Below are 24071 nucleotides of genomic sequence, written 5' to 3'. Positions count from 1 at the left end.
GGAGATGAATGTAGGGAATGCACCTCACGGGACGGAGAACCCTCAGAGGTGGACAGCTCAGTTGTACTAAATATTTTATTTTAAGATATTGCAATTTTATCAAAGCATGTGGAACATAGTTGAGCAGGTGGATCTACCGGAACCTCCTTGCAATAAACACAGGTATTAGATTTGGTTAAAGAGGGAGTACCCTCTAACGCATAAGAGAGTCCTCCATAGCTTGCGCCTTTATTACGGACTAGATAGAAAAAATAAATGGCACCTTTATACCCCAATGGCCGGGGCACTCACCACCTCCTATGACCCGGACTCAAAGAGAAACCACTTTGTTTCCTGCAACCGACGGTCAAGACAGAGGAAGTTGAAGAGGCCACACCCGGTCACATGGAGTGCCATGCAGGACCGCCCCTGCAATAGGGAGAAAAACGTGCCAAAACAGTCCGCGCAAATATCTCCTAAGGAAAAGAACCTGACTGATTGCACATTGCCAGAGCCTCATCTCACACATGTTGCAGCATCTAACACAATAAAATAACATTATGCATAAATCCTCCGACACTTCTCTGTCAACCTCCTGTGATGAAAGGCAAAGAATGACTGGGGGATGAGGGGAGTGGGGGAGGTATTTAAGCCTTTGGCTGGGGTGTCTTTGCCTCCTCCTGGTGGCCAGGTTCTTAATTTCCACAAGTAATGAATGAAGCCGTGGACTCTCCTCCTATTAAGATGGAAAAACAATATTTTTCTTTCATGTTTCAGATAGAGAATACAATTTTAAAAAAGATTCCGGTTTACTTATATTATCAAATTGTTCTCATGTTCTTGGTTGAAAAGGTATCTTGATAGTTAGCGTGCAAAAGCCTGAAGCACTACATGACAGGAAATAGAGCTGCCATCTAGAACGCTTGCTAATGTATAACATTGTTGCAAAGCTGCTGCCATAAAGTGCTGCAGACACATGTAAATTCCTGAACTTAACTTCCTATTTTTCAACAAAGGATACAACAACAACAATTTTATAATAGCACGTGCATTCTATTGCTGCAGCAAAATTTAGGGCTGGTCTACAAATTTTCCAGGGCTGCTTTTCATTCCCAGACCGGCCCTGCCGGCTTCTAAGCTTACATTTTAGCTTTTTAAACTAATGATACCAAGAGAACGAAGAACATTTGATAATAGGAGTATATTAGAAAGTTGTTTAAAATTGCAGGTTCTATCTGAATCATAAAATTTAAATTTTAACTTTACTATCCCTTTAACAGAGAGTATATTGCAAAGTATCCAAGGACTACAGAGCTACAGGATAGTTTATTCTATAATGTCCCTTAATCACTTGACCCATATCATGCAATATACCCCTGTGGGTAATTCCCCTCCACAGCTCACAGATGCTTTCCCTTTTGTCAGTGAGAATTTGTTCACTGTTCCCCATTAGCAAAATTTCAAATGAACATCAATATTTTACAAAATTATTAATAAGAATTCAATTATTTTACATTAGTTTTCAAATTGTGAAAAGCATAAAAAGCAGCGTCTGCAATAGATCCCTCACCTGATAGGGTCTCCATTGGCTGAATATGCTGTACAAGTTCTGCATGTGCCCCTGTGTATAAATCTCCATCTCTGTGACCTGTTCGTTCTAAACAAGAATACAATTAGTTTATTTTGCTAATCATGAAACACATTTTTGTTGTAGAATCTTACGATGCATTCCAGTTTTGTTTTGTTAAGATGATTTGCTGCTGGATAAATCTTTAGTTTCATATCAATCTTGTAGAGACTGGCAATGCACATCAAAACTGAAGAATGCACGTTTCCTGGTAGTTTGTAACATATCACTATTTTTATATTTAAAAATGTATTTTTAATTAATCACAACATTTTTCCTTTTCAAACCCCTTTACAAATGTTGTTGTATTTATGTTGCGTATAAAACATGTTTATAAGACAGTTCATTAGATCACACATGACGGATTCACTGTAGATTTGCTATTTGTCGGTCAGGTCTATAGTGTTTGTTCTTTTCCTGAGTGATATTTAATTACTACACAGCGTTACCTGAGCTCTCATTTCCTGGGATCGCCATAGTCCTTAGTGCTTGGTGAGTCTCCATCATGACGTCCTTGTAAAGCTCCTTGTGTCCCTCTATATACTCCCACTCCTCCTCAGAGAAATACACAGCAACATCATCACACTTTATAGGCACCTGAAATACACACAACACATTCAGCGTTGACACAGGGACTGGTTCTGTCAAACACTTTTACTGACAGAGGTCTATATTACAAGCGGAATGCAAATTTGTGCTCCCAGGAGTACTTTACCTGCGCTCAACTTTTTTTTTTACCATTGCGCACCCAGTTGCGCAATTATTATAGGTCACACGTGCTCTCGCTGTCACATCCTTGTGCAGAAAAAGACATTAATGGAGCCCCATTTTGAATAAGAATAAAAAACAAATTATGCTTACCTGATAATTTTATTTTCTTCCGTGGGAAAGAGTCCACAGCCGCATTCATTACTTGTGGGAAATAAGAACCTGGCCACCAGGAGGAGGCAAAGACACCCCAGCCAAAGGCTAAAATACTCCTCCCACTCCCCTCCTCCCCCAGTCAGTCTGCCGAGGAACAAGGAACAGTAAAAGAAATATCAGGGTGAAAATGTGCCAGAAGAATACAAATAAGACGCCCCACATAAAAAAATGGGCGGGGGGCTGTGGACTATACCCAAGTCAAAGAGGACACTGAATGCCAAAACGGGAGGGTAAATAGGTGGCCCAATCTGAGGGCACCAGACCTGAAACCACAACCCTAGAAAAAAAAATCAGGGAAAACAATAACAGAAAGAAAAGCCCCAAGGACACTGACCAACAGACAGCCCCGAAGCCTGGCTAGAGACCGCAAACAGACTCAACTGAGCCAACAGTTCTCAAAAAGACACTGTCGTACAGAGGCAAACCCCAACCACACACCCCTTACCAACCAGGGGACCCTGACTGACAACTCCCAGAGGGAATAAAGCAAGGAAAATAGGAGAAAAAACTGGAACCTGTACTCCCAAAGGAACAAAACAAGTCCAGCTCATGAGGCTCAACAGAGCCTAACAACAAAGGAAAAAGGCAAACACCAATCAAAACAACACCAAGGTCAAAAGACCTGACAGGAGAAACAGAAAAAAATATCTCCAACAGCGTGCAACCGCACAAGAAGCTAGCTAGTATACCATAAGCGCAAACAGCTGAAGCAAGGCCGAAAGGGAACCCCCCTTGCCCAGCAACCCAGCCAAGAAGGAGACAAGGTGTCCGCACTAGACCACTGAAGGGACAGGGGACTCCACCCAACCCTGCAGCCAGCCAAAATGGTCCGGCAAGACGTACTAGCACCAAGGCCAGAGGTAAATCTGCCAGATCCCCACAGAAAGAACCTCAACAAGGAACCCCATGCAGCCCGAAGGAAGCTACAATGCTCGGACCCAAGCGTACCACGGAACCTGCACTCAACGAAGTCCGCCACACAAAGCACAGGCAACAGTGGACCTCCGTACAGCCAGACCAACCTATCATAGGCAGGACTAAGGCCGGGGAACAAAGAGTCCCACCCCCACTCTCAACGAGAGTGGAGAAAAAACGACAAGTTAAAAGTCGGCCACGGTTGCAACGCAAAGCACATGGATGTCAAGTTGGATTCGAACTCACAAGCTTCCATACCAGAAGCATCAGAGTTAACCAATAGGCCACGACAGCTTGACACAGCAAAAGTGGTCGGAATCCGAACACCACGAGACATCAGGCAATAGACCAGAAAGATGGTCAGACTCCACACATAGAACAGGTGGAACAGAGTAGCCCAGAGTGACAAACTCTCAAAGCAGAGAGACCCCACCCCCTGAAAACAGGGGAATAAACCCGGGAAGACACTCCCTCAAAGGGAAACAAATCTTCCCTGAGAATAAGGGGACTTAAAAGGAGGAAGCACCTGCCCACAGGTCATTAGAATAAAGGGAGCCCTCCAGAGAAACCTCATCGTCTCCCGACCCCAAAGGGATGGAATAAAGATGTTGAAAAACAAAAACTTCCAGCACCAGGAAGAACCCTTAGGAAAGAGCCCAAGGAGACCATAATGTGTAAGTTCTTGCCGGGAGCAACCCAAATGAAACAGGGTCCCTAAGAAAAACGGAGGGACGAACACTCCTGAGGAGTCCCAAGAAAGGAGCACCGGGACCAGACCTAGGATACCCTAGCAGGTTCAACCACCCAAAAAGGTAGCAAGAGGCGCAAAGGCCCCCGAACCTCACCTAGAGGAGAGGATATAGCCCCCAGAAAATGAGAGCAAGAGAGTGACGCAATGGAACTTCACTGACTCGGTCACCAGGCTGCAGGCTAATAAGGACTAACCCTATCTTTCCTGCCATCTGGACCCGAAATTCCTCAATGTAGAATGCTTAGCGGAGTTTGTGAAAACAAACAAGAAAACAAACAAGTGAACTCTCAGGGCCCGGTCAGGCAGAACAAGCGTCACGTGAACAGGCAAGCCTCGAGACAGAAAAACTGACTCCCAGCAGGACCAGCCACAGCCAGGGACATAACTGTCAAGTTGCCAAAACCTCCCACAGAAGGAAAGGACATAACAATAAACCTCGGACAACCGTGTCCGTCAACAACTTCCATGGAAGTAACCAGATAGATCGATCCTAGAAGTTCCTGAAGGAAAACATATAATCAAAATAAAAGATATCCTAACCGGATGAAAATAAAGGCAACCCGTAGGTATACGCCAAGGAAGTACCAGGCCCCCGCAGGACCCGCCAAAGAGGCCCTGATCTTCCAAAAAAACATCTGGGAAAGATCACAGAATTATCAGGAGATTACAACATCCCTTGCTGTCTAATTAGGAGTACCATTCGAGGACTGTGGATTCCCACAACCGTTAAGGATAGGATCCTCCAATAACTGTAAAACATGTCTTAGTAAAACACGTAGGCGCGCTATTCTATATTGAAAGGCACAACACTCAGGAACAGCCACAACCGCAGGGAACTGTATAGGCCCTCCCAAGGCTGGGAGACCCGGGACAATAGGGCATGAACACAACCGCAAATAAACATCTGGACTTTGCAGGCGAAGGATCGCCAAAAAAAATGTGAAAGCGAAAACGTGCTGCAACCTCCGGGGGAATAATCCACACTGCACAGAGGGGAAAATATCATTAGGTTCACCCACAAGTGTAGTAGAAGGGTGCGGTAGGGAACTCGCTTCTTGAGGGACAGGACCCCCAGAGGCTGATGGCTCAGCAGACCCATGGTTCCCCAAGCCCGAGGAACCAGGCGCTCTAAGATGGCATAACGGACATAACTGATTGACCTGCGTCAATCTCCCAAAAGAGGCCTCAGCCGAGGCAAAAGTGTCAAATTTATAGAATTTTGAAAAAGTGTGAAGAGAGGACCAAGTTGCAGCCATGTAAATCTGTTCCACAGAAGTTTCATTTTTGAATGCCCAGGAAGAGGAAACAGCCCTTGTAGAATGAGCCGTTACCCTCTCAGGAGGCTGCTGTCCAACAGTCTAATAGGCAAAGCGAACGATACTCTTCAGCCACAAAGAAAGAGAAGTAGCCGTAGCTTTTTGCCCCTTACATTTCCCAGAGAATACCACAAACAGAGCAGAAGACTGACGAAAATCCTTAGTCGCCTGTAAATAGAATTTTAATGCACGTACCACGTCCAGATTGTGCAGAAGTCGTTCCTTCTGAGAAGAAGGATTAGGACACAAGGAAGGAACAACAATCTCCTGATTAATGTTTTGATCTGAAACTACTTTAGGGAGAAACCCTAACTTAGTATGCAAAACTAACTTATCCGAATGAAAAATAAGGTAAGGAGACTCATACTTTAGTGCCGAGAGCTTTGACACTCTACGAGCAGACGAAATAGCAACAAGAAAAAAAAACTTTCCAAGATAACAACCTATCTTGAAGTATCTAAGGAATGCATAGACTCAAACGGAGCCCCTTGAAGAACCTTAAGAACTAAATAAAGACTCCATGGAGGAGTAACTGGCTTAAACACAGGCCTGATCCTGACCAAGGCCTGACAAAACGATTGCACGTCTGGGACGTCCGCCAGACGTTTATGTAACAAAATAGACAAGGCAGATATTTGACCCCTTAGGGAACTTGCCGATAAACCCTTCTCCAAACCTTCTTGGAGAAGGGACAGAATTCTAGGAATCCTAACCCTGCTCCAAGAGTAGCCCTTGGATTCACACCAATAAAGATATTTACGCCATATCTTATGGTAAATTTTCCTAGTCACAGGTTTACGAGCCTGAATCATGGTCTCAATAACTGACGCTGAAAATCCACGCTTAGATAAAATTAAGCGTTCAATCTCCAAGCGTTCAGAGAAGTTAGATTTGGATGAAGGAAGGGCCTTTGAAGTAGAAGGTCCTTTCTCAATGGAAGTCTCCAAGGTGGAAGAGGCGACATCTCCACCAGGTCTGCATACCAAATCCTGCGAGGCCACGCCGGAGCAATGAGGATCACCGACGCTCTCTCTCTCTCTTTGATTCGAGCAATGACCCGAGGAAGAAGAGCAAACGGAGGAAATAGGTATGCAAGACTGAAATTCCAAGGTACCGCGTCTATCAGTACAGCCTGAGGGTCCCTCGACCCGTACCTCGGAAGATTGGCATTCTGCCGAGATGCCATGAGATCCAATTCTGGCTGACCCCATTTGAGAATCAGGCTGGAAAACACATCCGGATGGAGTTCCCACTCCCCCAGGTGAAAGGTCCGTCTGCTCAGGAAGTCCACTCTTGTGTGGATCGCCGACAGACAGCAGTTGTGGGTCTACGCCCACTGAATTATCTTGGCTACCTCTGTCATGGCCAAGGAACTCCGAGTTCCTCCCTGATGGTTGATGTAAGCCACAGAAGTTATGTTGTACGACTGGAACCTGATAAACCGAGCCAAGGCTAACTGAGGTCAGGCCAGAAGAGCATTGAAGATTGCCCTTAGCTCCATAATGTTTATGGGGAGAACAGACTCCAACCGAGTCCATGTTCCCTGAGCCTTTAGAGAGCCCCAGACTGCTCCCCATCCCAGAAGGCTGGCGTCCGTTGTCACAATCACCCAGGTGAGTCTGCGGAAGCAGGTTCCCTGGGAGAGATGGTCCTGAGACAACCACCAAAGAAGAGAATCCCTTGTCTCTTGATCCAGATGTAATCGTGGAGACAGGTCCGCATATTCTCCGTTCCACTGCCTGAGCATGCATAACTGCAGAGGTCTGAGGTGGAAACGGGCAAACGGGATGATGTCCATAGCTGCAACCATCAAACCGATTACCTCCATACATTGAGCCAATGACGGCCGAGGAGAGGACTGAAGCGCTAGACAAGAATCGAAAATCTTTAAATTCCTGACTTCTGTCAGAAATATCTTCATTAATAAGGAATCTATTATGGTTCCCAAGAAAAACTACCCTTGTATTTGGAACCAAGGAACTCTTTTCCAAGTTCACCTTCCATCCGTGACAGGAAAAACAACAACATTTCCGTGTGGGATTTCGCCTGTTGAAAGGATGGTGCCTGAACCAGAATGTCGTCCAGATAAGGCGCCACGGGAATGCCCCGCAACCGGAGCACAACCAACAGTGATCCCAGAACCTTTGGAAAAATTCTGGGAGCTGTGGCAAGGCCGAATGGAAGAGCCACAAACTGGAAGTGTTTGTCTAGAAAGGCAAACCTCAGAAACTTGTGATGGTCCCTGTGAATGGGAACATACAGGTACGCGTCCTTTAAATCAGCCGTTGTCATAAACTGACCCTCTTGAACCAAGGGAAGAATAGAACAAATAGTTTCCATCTTGAAGGACGGTAGTCTGAGGAACTTGTTTAAACTTTTGAGATCTAGAATTAGTCTGAAAGCTTTTTTGGGAACCACAAACAGATTGGAGTAAAATCCCAGACCCTGTTCCTGTCTCGGAACAGGAACTATCACTCCTAGGCCGGAAAGGTCTTGAACACAGCATAAGAAAGCCTCGCTTTTTGTCTGGTCTACAGATAATCTTGAGAGAAGAAACCTGCCCCTGGGAGGAAAGATTTTAAACTCTAGTTTGATTTTAAACTCTAGTTTGTATCCCTGGGCCACGATGTCCACCACCCAGGGATCCTGAACATCCCGAACCCAAGCCTGAGCGAAGAAAGAAAGTCTGCCCCCCACAAGATCCGGTCCCAGATCAGGGGCAGACCCTTCATGCTGTCTTTGAGACTGGTGAGGCATCCAGGAAGACTTAGACTGTTCATGCTTGGAAGAAGGAGAGGAGGGCTTATTTTTAAAGTTTCGAAAGGAACGAAAATTGCTCTGACGTCCCTTCTGTTTATTTCTCTTGTCCTGAGGGAGAAAATTACCCTTTCCTCCTGTAATGTCAGAAATGATTTCCGCCAATCCTGGCCCAAACAATGTCTTTCCCTTGTAGGGAATAGCCAAAAGCTTAGACGACACATCAGCAGACCAAGATTTTAAACCATAAGGCTCTGCGGGCCAGCATAGCAAACCCAGAGATCTTTGCTCCCAGTTTAATAACCTGTAGGGAAGCATCCGTAATAAAGGAATTGGCTAACTTAAGGGCCTTTATCCTATCCTGGATCTCTTCAAAGGGAGTTTCTGTCCTAATAGAATCAGGCAATGCATCAAACCAGTATGCCGCCGCACTAGTGACGGTAGCAATGCACACAGCAGGTTGCCATTGTAAACCCTGGTGTACGTACATCTTCTTAAGTAACCCCTCTACTTTTTTGTCCATAGGATCCTTAAAAGAACAAACTATCCTCTATGGGAATAGTGGTCCTCTTAGCCAGAGTGGAAATTGCTCCTTCCACCTTGGGTACTGTCTGCCAAGACACCTTATTAGAATCTGCTATAGGAAACGTCTTTTTAAATATAGGAGATGGAGAAAAAGGGATACCCAGTCTCTCCCATTCCTTAGCAATATTCCCTGTAGCTCTATCTGGTACAGGAAAAACCTCCACCATGGAAGGTACATCAAAATATTTGTTTAGCTTACTGGATTTTTTAGGATCGACTACAACCGTGGTGTCTCTGTCGTCCAGTGTACCTAAAACCTCCTTAAGTAACAGACGGAGGTGTTCTAGCTTAAACCTGAAGGATAAAACTTCAGTATCAGCAGAAGGAATTACACTGTCTGAGTCTGAGATTTCACCCTCAGATGCTACCGAAGTATCCTCCTCCTCAGGCTTCTAGGAGGGGGCATTCGAAATAGCAACAACTGCGTCAGTAACCTCACTTACTGATTGTTTACTTTTCCTCATGCGCTTTCCCTGCAGCATTGGAAAAGCAGACAAAGCATCAGAAACCGCAGAAGACATGAGGGAACTTCAGTTGGAGTGAGAGAGGAAACGCAAGGCACTGGAAGAGTGGACAACAAATTTTGGGACATGTGAGGAGAAAGCTGCGGCATATCTTGAACATTGTCAGAAGACTCCTGAACAGCATCCGCCCTAGACAATGTTGGCTCAGAAAAAAGTCTATAACTATAATGTAAAGTTCTCTCGATACAGGAGGAACAGAAAGGGATTGGTGGTTCAACATTAGCATCAAAACATAAAGAACATCTAACATCTTGCAGGGCCTTTTGGTCCATCTTTATTCACCAATTAAACTGAATAAATAGATAACTGATATTTTGTTAAAAAAATACCTCACAAAAAAACCTTACTGTTCCTTTAAATTTAAAAATAAACTGCTTTATTCTTCAGCAAAAAAAATTATTTAACATAAGGAAAAATTAAATACTCCGGACACCTTTACACCTCAGCTTAACTTTGCTGAGGTGCTTACCTGCCTGACAAAACACCGGAGTGTATACACTGATAGCTGATCCGGACTCAACCTCTTTATCTTCTCGAATGGAGTCCGTACTACTGCCCAAAACTGTGACAAAGCTTTCCTTGTCACGGAACACAGGAAGTATGAGGGAGAAGTGCACAATAAAATTTGGCGCTTCCGTTAACCCCGCCCATCGTGGGGGTTACAAGAAAAAACTTCCCTCTGTCAAAATTATAGTAATGTCCGTTATTATTATTATTATACTTTATTTATTAAGCGCCAACATATTCCGCAGCGCTGTCCATGGATACAATTCATTTAAGTAAAACAATGCAAGACTTGTAAAATACAGGACAAAATTTACAAACACATACAGGAGGGATTGAGGGCCCTATTCCCATGGGAACTTACAATCTAGAAGGGTAGGAGGTTGAGAAACAGGAGGTGAGGACTGCAAGATTTTGAAAGATGTTAATACAGAGTAAGATGAGGGAAATGTTAGGTAAGTGAAGTTAATTTATTATTGAGTTGGGTGGTAGGCTTCCCTGAACAGAAAAGTCTTCAGGGAACATTTAAAGGAAGAAAGATTAGGGCAAAGCCTGACAGCACGAGGGAGAGTGTTCCAGAGGGTAGGTGCTGCACGACAGAAGTCCTGCAGTCTAGCATGAGAGGAGGTGATAGTTGCGGATGCAAGGAGCAGGTCATTGTTCGATCTTAGTGGACGGGCTGGAGTATACTTGTGTATTAGAGAGGATAGGTAGAGGGGAGCGGCGTTGGTGAGAGTTTTGTATGTAAGGGTGAGAATTTTTAATTTAATTCTGCTGTGAATGGGGAGCCAATGAAGGGACTCACAGAGAGGTGCAGCAGATACAGATCGACGGGAAAGGTGGATCAGCCTGGCAGAGGCATTTAGGATGGATTGAAGGGGGGAGAGGCGGGAAAAAGGAAGGCCAGCGAGTAGGTTATTGCAGTAGTCAAGTCGGGAGATAACAAGGGAGTGGATTATTTGCTTTGTGGTGTCAGCGCTCAGAAAATGGCGAATTTTGGAAATATTGCGTCGATGATTGCGGCAGGATGTAGAAAGCGATTGGATATGGGGGATGAAGGATAGGTTTGAGTCAAGTGTGACTCCGAGGCAGCGGACTTGGGGCGATGAGAAAATGGTGATGCCGTCAACAGGGATAGAGAAGTCAGAAGTCGGCGTAGAGCTTGAGGGAGGGATAAGAAGGAGCTCAGTCTTGGACATGTTAATCTTTAGGTGGTGAGAGGCCATCCAGGAAGAAATACCAGATAAGCAGTTGCTGACATGAGAGAGGACAGAGGGAGAGAGAGAGCAGGGGTGGAGAGGTAGATCTGGGTGTCATCAGCATAGAGGTGATATTTGAAGCCGTAACTGTTGATAAGTTTACCCAGCGTATAGATGGAGAAGAGTAGAGGACCCAGAACAGATCCTTGAGGTACTCCAACAGACAGAGGCATAGGAGAGGAGGAGTCACCGGCAAATGACACAGAAAAAGACCTGTGAGAAAGATATGAGTGAATCCAGGAAAGAGCAGTGTCACAGAGGCCAAAAGAGCTAAGGGTCTGTAGGAGGAGGGGGTGGTCAACTGTGTCGAAGGCAGCTGAGAGGTCAAGTAAGATGAGTATAGAGTAGTGGCCAATATTTTTAGCAGAGAGAAGATCGTTAGTAACCTTGGTAAGGGCAGTCTCAGTTGAGTGTTTTGGGCGGAATCCGGATTGCAGTGGGTCAAGCAAGGAGTTGGCGTATAGGAAGTGGGTTAGGCGATTGTAAACTAGTTTTTCAAGGAGTTTTGATGTTTGTTTCATTACTAAGTAAAAAACACCACCTCTGAGCTTGCTCCTCGTCCCCAGTGCCTGCTAAAACTGCCCTTAATAAAATATCCTCCAAGTCCTAGGAGAACCTTTCTTTTGTCCCAGAATATGATTAAATTAATACACAGTGCCATCTTTTATTCTGAATAACTTTCCCAGAAAATAAAAAGTCAGCACTTACCTTTATACATCTGCCCGGCAGCAAGGCAGCTCACTAGGTTTGAAAGGCAAGATCCCTCACATGGACCTGTGGAAAAATGCAAAGACTGAATAATCTTATTCAGGCTTTAGAAATAGGGCAGCATCAGTATATGGGAGGCGCAGTGACGATTATACCCCACAAGTTCCCATTGCTCTAAAGCCTCCACTGCTCTACTGAAGAGACTGATATGGACTACAGCTACACCCTAGGACAAAGCAGTACAATCTTGCACTACTTAAAAAATAATAAAATCTTGCTTGAAGAATCTTTTTCTAACACCTAACTTTACCACTTCCTTGCTCTAACGTAGGCAAAGAGAATGACTGGGGTTGGAGGGAAGGGATGTGATATTTAACAGCTTTGCTGTGGTGCTCTCTGACGCCTCCTGCTGGGCAGGAGTGATATTCCCAATAGTAATTAGATTATCTGTGGACTCATCATGTCATTAGGAAAAAAAAACAAAAAACACACATCTGTATAGGCTATATAAATGGATCATCTACAAAACATTAATGCAAAGAAAAATCTAGTGTATAATGTCTCTTTAAGGGCCTGATATTTTAAACCTCGCCAGCATGGAGAGAAATCAAGCAAAATCTTTAGGATTATTTTAGACCTCATATTGTAATGTAGGTGTCTCCTTCACATCAAAAACCCTGCATAGTGACATAAATAGATAAATATCTTTCAAATTAAAATTTGTGTTTCTAACATTTTTTAGGGACCTCTCCATATTGATGAGCTGTCTTAGATCATCTTGCCTGAGCGGAGAGATTTTTTAATATCATGCCCTAGTATTGGGCTTTGGTTTATATAAGGAAACATGTGTGTGCACAAAGTGATAAAGTAAAGAGATCTGTCATACTCACATCTATTACCACATCTATTGTGAGGTGTGGTAATAGATGTGAGTATGACACTAAGTAAGCGTCAGTAGATCACGCCCCCCTCTATACAGGTCGGCATAGTTAAAATAATGCTGCTGTAGAGACTAGACGTAATAGATCTAAATCGTGGCAATAGACCACACCCCCTGATGAACATCATAACAAAAGACAGCTTCCTATTGGTGACAGTCGGTGAATCTAAATAATGACATCACCGCCCACATGCCCACTGCCAGATCATTGGTATAGTAGAGGGTGTATCTGAAGTATTGAGACATGATTGGCTCAACATCGTTAAATGCCCAATCTATTCGGCGGATAGTGTGTCAACACGCAGACCCCAAATAATTTTATTTTAGTATGCACTTAATGGAACATAACGGGTCAGAGATCACATAATCCTCGCAGACACTTGCTTACCCAGTAGTTAGTAACTTGTATTCATTTCATCCAAATAATATGAGAACGTTTCAATCGAACTACTCGTACAAGCCCCTGACATTTGATTACTAGTCAAAACAGTGAGCATTATCTGACAACTATGGAACAATTGTCTCATATCTCTTATGTTAAAATAACCCCTTCAGAAGCATTTAAAATTCCTATGTTGATTTCTTTCAAGATGAGGAGGATTATGATTTGTGATGAGGGTATGTACTATGTGGTGAACTCATGACAGATTGCATATTGGATATTAACATATGAATTTGTCTTATCGTTGTGTATATAGATACATGCACTGCAATCATGAAATATTGAACTATTTTGTAGTGTCCTCTTTGCATGTCATCCTAGTATAATATGGTATTCTATAATGCACAAATTATGATTTTATTTTTAATGTTAATGTATATTGGTTTGCAGGTTGACTATGTTAAGTTTAGCACTTTACAACATATTTTGCAACTTCTTTTATATAAAAATGTAAGCTACAGGTGTAGCAATACTATAATTTTAATGGACTACTATCTTAAATATATCAAAAATAATTTTCTAAAGTTACAAAAAAAACCCTAAGTTTACAAAAAATAAAAAAAGCTAACATTACAGAAAATAAAAAAATTAAATTACCAAATTTAACAAAATTAAACCTAATCCCTATTAAAATAAAAAGACCCCCCAAAATAAAAACACCCCTACTCTAATAATAAACTACCAGTAGCCCTTAAAAGGGCTTTTTGCAGGGCATTTTTACAAAAAATATACAAAGTCCCACCTAACATTAAACCCCCCCAGAATAAAAGAACCTAACACTAAAAAAACCTAAACTACCCATTGGCCTGAAAAGGGCATTTGTTTGGGCATTGCCCTTAAAAGGGCATTTAGCTCTTTTTCTGCCCATCCCTAATCTAAATAAAACAAATCCCCCCAAAAAACCCTTAAAAAATCCTAAGTCTAACCCCCAGGTTGGTTCTCACGGTTCCTGAAGTTCCGGCGGAGAAGGTCCTGTTCCAGGCGGTGAAGTCTTCTTCCAAGTGCAACCTCTTCTTCTTCCAGGAACATCCTGCACGGAGCGATGCTGAAGACCGGCGACACGGAGCCATGGAGAGTGGAGGATCCTCTTCATACGATCTCCGCCGTACACTGAATAGTGAATTCAAGGTACGCGATTAAAGATGGCGTCCCTTGAATTCCTATTGGCTGATTTGATTCTTCCAATTCAAATCAGCCAATAGGATGAAAGCTACTCATATCCTATTGGCTATTTAAATTAGCCAATAGCATGAGAGCAAGTGAAATTCTATTGGCTGATTTGAATAGCCAATACAATTTCACTTGCTCTCATCATATGCAAAACCATTCACCACAGGAGTGAGCATGATGTTATTTATATAACACACATGAACTAGCACTGTTTGGCTGTAGTGCATGGAAATGAGCACACTGTTATCTATATGGCACACATGAACTAGCTCTGTCTTACTGTAAAACGCTAATAAATTGCACTGAAAGGAGAGGCGGCCTGCAGAGGCTTACAAACAGGCAGAGATTTAGAGGCTATAAAGTAAATTAATATAGACATGTTGGTTGTGCAATGCTGTGGAATGGGTAGTTAATGCATTATGCATCTTTTCAAATAAAAAAAAACACATCAAGTAGACTGTCCCTTTAAGACGTATAAAATATTGATCTGTTGCCCCACGTGCTAGGAAATTGGCCATAGTGTTCTAGATTACAACTCTCGCAATACTGATTCTACGTTAAGCACTTCTTTGTTCTCTTCCTCGTATCATCAGTATTGCTTGATTTGGAATTAGGAGTTATTAGTTAAAAACATAACAATTTTTTTGTTTTTTGTGTGTGTGTGGCTAAATTAGGGCATCTTATACTTATAATAGTACCCGCTTATTAGCATGCTTGACAAATTTACCATGAAATTACCATCTAATTATCACATGCACAATGTACCTAATACATTGTAAACTATTACCATTACCTAATCCCCCTGTCACTTTTAACCTTAAACTGCCAGACCTCCACTGCAATAAATGCCCCAAGCCCTAAAACCCACTAACCATCATCAACCCCATAAACCAGTGAAACCTGATATTCAGATACTTAAAGTGATAGAAAACCCATAAATGTTCTCATTTGCGTTGTACAGAACATTGCCTTCTAAAAGTATATTGCAATATACTGTGTTTATCAAATATTTAACATGTTTATGCAATTTACCCTTAAAGCTTTTAAGCTAGCCCTAGCCCTCAAAATACCATTGCTAATCTGCCAATAACAGCGATCGTATGCACGTATCAGGAGAATCCATTATGGCCGGTGGCATATACGCAGTATTACCTGTACGTCTCAGCTACATCACAGTAAGGCTCATATAGTTCCAGGCAGGGTGTTACTATGAATTCACAGGCTGGAAGAAGGGCTGTACTAAGGGACATTGACTATCGATTCTATTAACTAAGGGGTGGTGACTAAAACTGCTGTTCACTCCCTCAAGTATACAGAACATAATTTTCCTGCCTTAACAGCATGCATACTACAAGCCATGATTTTGGAGAGATTTGATATTGACTACCATTATTTTAATCTATTAAACGATCTGAAGAAATTTCATCTTACATATTGAAATTCACTTGAATGACAAATGAATGCAGAAAAGTACCCACATAAAACAAATTATTAATATTGAATATAAGCTATTATTTATCTTGTATAAGGGATAAAACATTAGGAATATGATACTATAATAATAAATAAGCATCCAAAAGGATTGGCACATGCAGCAGGCTATATAAAAAAAAATATGCACTTACACTGGCAAAACAAATTATAGAATGGCAAGTCAACTTAATTATGCAAAAAGGAAAAATTGTGAATGCACGTTTTGTGTTTCAATATACCACAGCACTACTGATTGAGAATGCATATTCAATAAACTAATTGACAGGGCTGTCAATCGGATTACAGAGGAATTGCCCAATATGACACATAGCAAAAACGCCCCTCATGCATGAGGAATTCTTGGGCCAAATATGCCTAAAAAGGCCTTTTGACATGAAACATGTTAGGGGAGAGGGCTAATGGGACCCTGTAATTTTAAAAGCTAGACAACTGACATAAAACGGCAATGGATAGAGAAATGTTATACACGTCATCAAACTGGTCACTAAGCCGTTATTTAGCTGAGCACTTACGCAACATAGCAAGTTATGAGAGACTGACCTAGGAGTATTTATATATCAACTAAGGGTTTCAGTCGGTCTTACTGATCTTAGGACTATTTGTATTTTGTGGATAGTATCAGCACTAGACTTGATACTTATAAATGGAGTCTGTGGCTATTGATACAAACTTTACAGATAGTATATACAGTATATATATATATATATATATATATATATATATATATATGAGATACTTCTTTATACTACTATTAGCCACAGAGTATTTTAGCGGTCTAACATTGGTGTTTGTACCAAGCAAGTTTTTATTACATGCTCCTATATCTTGAAGTGTAACTGAACACGCAATATTTGTATTTGATGGGAGTTATAAGATTTGTGGTTAATGCTGTTTTGCTACCCCCATATTTTTTTTATTTGCGGCTCCATGTACTCCTAATTACAATTCATAGATTAGAAAGCGCAGTTTCAAGTTTGCATCCAAGCACAAACATAACTAACACTTATTGTTGACTGCTCCATATCTCTCCACATTACCAACGCTACATGTAAATGTCCTAATATTAATTGATCTTGATAAAATTACTAAAATCAGATAACTGCTGTCCCTATTCTGAAAGCAGTACTCATATACCATTAAGCGTGCCTCATATTACTCACGCTATTTAAACATAACTTGATTATATCTGACTCAGCCCACCCCGTGATTATCAGTGATCCCTAGTTTATATTGAACTAAGACACCCTATTACTTATTAGCCTTTCTAGTACCATGTTTTTAAGTAACACATTTTTTTATTATTTTAGTGTTGATGTAACCACCCATATTATTTCAGAGGGATTAGAGTGCTTATGTGTATCCCTTTTTTCAGCTTCTCTTAGTTGAGCAAGTAAGTGTTTTTTATAAGGGTAAGCGATACGAAAAGTTTGAAAACGCAGTCTTGTCGTTGAATGATGATAGATTAATTACATGTGGTCTTTAGGTAACTTCTTTTCTATACCTTTAACTTTTGTTAGCATAAACACATTTTTTTTTGAGAGTTGGCAGTTTAGTGAGTATCATCTGGTGACTGGAAATACTGAAAAATATAATTTATGCTTACCTGATAAATTCATTTCTCCTGTAGTGTAGTCAGTCCACGGGTCATCCATTACTTATGGGATTATATCTCCTCCCTAACAGGAAGTGCAAGAGGATCACCCAAGCAGAGAAGCTATATAGCTCCTCCCCTCTACGTCATACCCAGTCATTCGACCGAAACCAAACGAGAAAGGAGAAAACTATAGGGTGCAGTGGTGACTGGAGTTTAATTTAAAATTTAGACCTGCCGTAAAAAACAGGGCGGGTCGTGGACTGACTACACTACAGGAGAAATGAATTTATCAGGTAAGCATAAATTATATTTTCTCCTGTTAAGTGTAGTCAGTCCACGGGTCATCCATTACTTATGGGATACCAATACCAAAGCTAAAAGTACACGGATGACGGGAGGGACAGGCAGGATCTTTACACGGAAGGAACCACTGCCTGTAGAACCTTTCTCCCAAAAACAGCCTCCGAAGAAGCAAAAGTGTCAAATTTGTAAAATTTTGAAAAAGTGTGAAGTGAAGACCAAGTTGCAGCCTTGCAAATCTGTTCAACAGAGGCCTCATTCTTAAAGGCCCAAGTGGAAGCCACAGCTCTAGTAGAATGAGCCGTAATCCTTTCAGGAGGCTGCTGTCCAGCAGTCTCATAGGCTAAACGTATTATGCTACGAAGCCAAAAAGAGAGGTAGCCGATGCTTTTTGACCTCTCCTCTGTCCAGAATAAATGACAAACAGGGAAGAAGTTTGACGAAAATCTTTAGTTGCCTGCAAATAAAATTTCAGGGCACGGACGACGTCCAGATTGTGCAGAAGTCGTTCCTTCTTTGAAGAAGGGTTAGGGCACAATGATGGAACAACAATCTCTTGATTGATATTCTTGTTAGTGACTACCTTAGGTAAGAACTCAGGTTTAGTACGCAGAACTACCTTGTCTGAATGAAAAATCAGATAAGGAGAATCACAATGTAAGGCCAATAACTCAGAGACTCTTCGAGCCGAGGAAAACATAATTTATGCTTACCTGATAAATTTATTTCTCTTGTAGTGTATCCAGTCCACGGATCATCCATTACTTATGGAATATATTCTCCTTCCCAACAGGAAGCTGCAAGAGTCCACCCACAGCAAAGCTGCTATATAGCTCCTCCCCTAACTGCCATATTCAGTCATTCGACCGAAAACATGCAGAGAAAGGAAAAACCATAGGGTGCAGTGGTGACTGTAGTTCAAATGAAAAAATTACCTGCCTTAAAGTGACAGGGCGGGCCGTGGACTGGATACACTACAAGAGAAATAAATTTATCAGGTAAGCATAAATTATGTTTTCTCTTGTTAAGTGTATCCAGTCCACGGATCATCCATTACTTATGGAATACCAATACCAAAGCTAAAGTACACGGATGATGGGAGGGACAAGGCAGGTACTTAAACGGAAGTTACCACTGCCTGTAAAAAACCCTTTCTCCCAAAAATAGCCTCCGAAGAAGCAAGGTATCAAATTTGTTAAATTTGAAAAGTATGAAGCGCAGACCAAGACTCCGTCTTGTAAATCTGTTCAACAGAAGCCACATTTAAAAAAGGCCCAAGTGAAAACCACAGCTCTAGTAGAATGAGCTGTAATCCCTTCAGGAGGCTGCTGTCCAGCAGTCTCATAAGCTAAATGAATTATGCTTTTTAACCAAAAAGACAGAGAGGCTGCTGAAGTCTTTTGACCTCTCCTCTGTCCAGAATAGACAACAAACAAGGTGAACGTTTGATGAAAACTGTAGTAGCTTGTAAGTAAAACTTTAAAGCACAAACCACGTCCAATATTGTGTAATAGACGTTCCTTCTTTGAGGAAGGATTAGGATACAAGCATGGAACAACTATCTCTTGAGTGATGTACTTGTTAGATACCACCTTAGGAAAAAACCCAGGTTGGTACGCAGGACTACCTTATCCGTACGAAGGACCAGATAAGGAGAATCACATTGTAACACAGATAACTTGGAGACTCTACGAGTCGAGGAATTAGCTACCCAAAAGGAACTTTCCAAGATAAAGATTGATATCTATGGAACAAAAAAGGTTCAAACGGAACTTCTTGAAGAACCTTAAGAATCAGGTTTAAGCTCCATGGCGGAGCAACAGTTTTAAACACAGGCTTGGATCTAACCAAAGCCTGACCAAATGCCTGAACGTCTAGAATACCTGCCAGACGCTTGTGCAAAAAAAATAGACAGAGTAAAAATCTGTCCCCTTTTAAGGAATTAGCTGACAACCCTTTTCTCAAAAACATCTTGGAGAAAAGATAATATCCTGGGAATCCAGACTTTACTCCATGAGTAACCCTTGGATTCATAACAATCAAATATTTACACCATATCTATGTTCAATTTTCCTAGAGACAGGCTTTCATGTCTGTATTAAGGTATCAATGACTGACTCGGAGAAGCCATGCTTTGATAACATCAAGCGTTCAGTCTCCAGGCAGTCCATCTCAGATTGATTCTATTTAGATGGTTGAAAGGACCCTGAGGTAGAGGGACCTGTCTCAGAAGCAGAGACCGTGATGGAAAGGATGACATGTCCACCAGATCTGCATACCAGGTCCTGCGTGGCTACGCAGGCGCTGTCAAAAACACCAAAGCCCTCTCCTGCTTGGTCTTGACCTCCGGAGGAAATCCCACTCCCCCGGAAGAAAAGTCTGACGACTTAGAAAATCCACCTCCCAGTTCTCAACACCTGGGATATGGATAGCTGATAGACAAGAGTGAGTCTCTGTCCAGTGAATTATTGTAAGACTTCTAACATCGCTAGGGAACTTCTGTTCCCCCTTGATGGCTGATGTAAGCCACAGTCGTGTATATTGTCCGACTGAGTATGATGTACCTCAGAGTTGCTAACTGAGGCCAAGTCTGAAGAGCATGGAATATCACTCCCAGTTCCAGAATATTTATTAGAAGGAGGGTCTCCTCCTAAGTCCACTATCCCTGAGCCTTCAGGGAGTTCCAGACTGCATCCCAACCTAAAAGGCTGGCATCTATTGTAACAATTGTCCCATCTGACCTGCGGAAGGTCATACCCTTGGACAGATGGACCCGACATAGTCACCAGAGAAGAGAATCTCTGGTCTCTTGGTCCAGGTTTAACAGGGGGACAAATCTGTGTAATCCCCGTTCCTCTGACTGAGCATGCATAGTTGCAGCGGTCTGAAATGTAGACGTGCAAACGGTACTATGTCCCTTGCCGCTACCATTAAGCCGATTTCATTCATGTACTGAGCCACCGAAGGGCGCGGATGGGATGAAAAAAACACGGCAGAAATTTAGAAACTTTGACAACCTGGACTCCGTCAGGTAAATTTTCATTTCTACAGAATCTATCAGAGTCCCTAGGAGGGAAACCCTTGAGATTGGGGATAGAGAACTCTTTCCTTGTTCACTTTCCACCCATGTGATCTCAGAAATGCCAGTACTACGTCCGTATGAGACTGGGCAATTTGGATGTTTGACGCCTGTATCAGGATGTCGTCTAAATAAGGGGCCACTTCTATGCCCAGCGGTCTAAGGACCACCAAAGCGACCCCAGAACCTCCATAAAGATTCTTGGGGCTGTAGATATCCCAAAGGAAAGAGCTACAAACTGGTAATGCCTGTCTAGAAAGGCAAACCTGAAAAACGATGGTGATCTTTATGCATCACAATGTGAGGATAAGCATCCTTCAAATCCATTGTAGTCCTCTATTGACTCTCCTGGATCATAGTTAAGATGGTACGAATAGTTTCCATCTTAAATGACGGAATTCTGAGGAATTTGTTTAAGATCTTTAGATCCAAAATAGGTCTGAAGGTTCCCTCTCCTTGGGAACCACAAACAGATTTGAGTAAAAACTCTGTCCCTGTTCCTCTCTTGGAACTGGATGGATCCCGTACACAATGTAAGAATGCCTCCTTCTTTATCTGGTTTGCAGATAATTGTGAAAGGCGAAATCTCCCCTTTTTTTGGGGGGGAATCTTTGAAATCCAGAAGATATCTCTGGGATATAAATTCCAATGCCTAGGGATCCTGGGCATCTCTTGCCCACGCCTGGGCAAAGAATGAAAGTCTGCCCCCTATAGGATCCGTTACCGGATAGGGGTCCGTTCCTTCATGCTGCCTTAGAGGCAGCAGCAGGCTCCTTGGCCTGCTTATCTTTGTTCCAGGTCCGATTGTCTCCAGACCGCCTTGGACTGAGCAAAAATTCCCTCTTGTTTTGCCTTAGAGGAAGAGGATGCCACACCTGCCCTGAAGTTTTTAAAAGGTACGAAAATTAGACTTTTTTTTTTTTTGCCCTTGATTTAGACCTATCCTGAGGAAGGGCATGACCTTTTCCTCCAGTGATATAAGCAATAATCTCCTTCAAACCAGGCCCGAATAGGGTCTGCCCCTTGAAGGGAAGTTAAGTAGCTTATTTATTAAAGTCACGACAGCTGACCATGATATAAGCCATAGCGCTCTGCGCGCCAGAATAGTAAAAAACAGAATTCTTAGCCTTTAGTCTAGTCAAATGAACAAGGCATCAGAAAACAAAGGAATTAGCTAGCATAAGCTTGTCAAATATATTCATCCAATGGAGTCGCTTAACTGTAAAGCCTCATCAAGAGACTCAACCCAGAACGCCGCAGCAGCAGTGACAGAAGCAATGTATGCAAGGGGCTGCAGGATAAAACCCTTTTGAATAAACATTTTTTATCCATTGGATCTAAAAAGCACAACTGTCCTCGTCAGAGGTAGTGGTACGCTTAGTTAGAGTAGAAACTCTTCTCTCCACCTTAGGAACTGTCTGCCAGAAGTCCCGTGTGGTGGTAACTATTAGAAAACATTCTTCTAAAAAATAGGAGGGGAAGAGAACGGCACACCTGGTCTATCCCATTCCTTATTAAAAAATTTTTAGTAAACCTCTTTAGGTATTGGAAAAACATCAGTACACACCGGCACTGCATATTATTTATCCAGTCTACACAATTTCTCTGGCCCTGCGATTGTACACATTCATTCAGAGCAGCCAAAGCCTCCCTGAGCAACAAGTGGAGGTTCTCAAGCATAAATTTTAAATGTAGAAATATCAGAATCAGGTTAAATCATCTTCCCTGAGTCAAAAAAAAAAAAATCACCCACAGACTAAGCATACATGGTTCTTAAAGCGTCTGTATGCTCTGTATCTACCCCCAGAGCTAACTGCTTTCCTTTAATTTCAGGTAGTCTGACTAATACTGCTGCCAGAATATTATTCACCACCTTTGCCATGTCTTGTAAAATAAACGCTATGGGCGCCCTTGATGTACTTGGCGCCATTTGAGCGTGAGTCCCTGAAGCGGGAGTCGAAGGGTCTGACACGTGGGGAGAGTTAGTCGGCATAACTTTCCCCTCGACAGAATCCCCTGGTAAAAGAAACGCTATGGGTGCCCTTGATGTACTTGGCGCCATTTGAGCGTGAGTCCCTAAAGCGGGAGTCAAAAGGTCTGACACGTGGGGAGAGTTAGTCGGCATAACTACCCCACGACAGAATCCTCTGGTGATAATGTTTTTAAAGACAAAAAATGATCTTTATTGTTTAACATGAAATCAGTACATCTGGTACACATTCTAAGATGGGGTTCCACCATGGCTTTAAAACATAATGAACACAGAGCTTCCTCTATGTCAGACATGTTAGAACAGACTAATAATGAGACTAGTAAGCTTGGAAAACACTTTAAATCAAGTTAACAAGCAAATATATAAAACGTTACTGTGCCTTTAAGAGAAACAAATTTTGTCAAAATTTGAAAAACAGAGAAAAAAAAGGCAGTAAAACAAACGAAATTTTTACAGTACATGTAATAAGGTAACAGAGCATTGCACCCACTTGCAAATGGATGATTAACCCCTTAATGCAAAAAAACAGATAAAAAAAAATAAAAAAAAAAATGACATAGACGTTTTTAAAAACAGACACAACAAACTGCCACAGCCAACAGTGGGAAGCTTCAGTTAACTGTTTCTATGCAAAATTTAAGCCAGCCATGTGGAAAAAACTTAGGCCCCAATAAGTTTTATCACCAAACATATGTTAAAAAACGATTAAACATGCCAGCAAACGTTTTAAAACACATTTTTACAAGAGTATGTATCTCTATTAATAAGCCTGATACCAGTCGCTATCGCTGCATTTAAGGCTTTACTTACATTACTTCGGTATCAGCAGTATTTTCTTAGTCAATTCCATTCCTAGAAAAATATTTTACTGCACATACCTTATCTGCAGGAAAACCTGCACGCCATTCCCCCTCTGAAGTACCTCACTCCTCAGAATGTGTGAGAACAGCAAATGGATCTTAGTTACGTCTGCTAAGATCATAGAAAAACGCAGGCAGATTCTTCTTCCAAATACTGCCTGAGATAAACAGCACACTCCGGTGCCATTTAAAAATAACAAACTTTTGATTGAAGAATAAACTAAGTAGAAAGCACCACAGACTCTCACGACCGCCTATCTATGTTGAGGCTTGCAAGAGAATGACTGAATATGGCAGTTAGGGGAGGAGCTATATAGCAGCTTTGCTGTGGGTGGACTCTTGCAGCTTCC

At 42.1% G+C, this 24071-nt stretch overlaps 1 protein-coding gene across 1 annotated transcript in view; it reads right to left on the bottom strand.

Annotated features, from left to right (window-relative positions):
* The window catches only part of LOC128656990 (gastrula zinc finger protein XlCGF57.1-like), a 98436-nt gene that overhangs the window by 24359 nt on the left and 50006 nt on the right, over window positions 1-24071 (bottom strand). Inside the window, exons 7-8 of the mRNA XM_053711198.1 lie at window positions 2056-2203; window positions 1550-1636 (exon numbers count right to left, since the gene is read on the bottom strand). Of these exons, the coding sequence (XP_053567173.1) occupies window positions 1550-1636; window positions 2056-2203 (235 nt within the window). The remainder of the gene's footprint in view (window positions 1-1549; window positions 1637-2055; window positions 2204-24071) is intronic.

Source organism: Bombina bombina, chromosome 4, assembly GCF_027579735.1.
Source record: "Bombina bombina isolate aBomBom1 chromosome 4, aBomBom1.pri, whole genome shotgun sequence".
Taxonomy (NCBI): Eukaryota; Metazoa; Chordata; class Amphibia; order Anura; family Bombinatoridae; genus Bombina; species Bombina bombina.
This window is presented reverse-complemented; position numbering and strand designations above follow the sequence as displayed.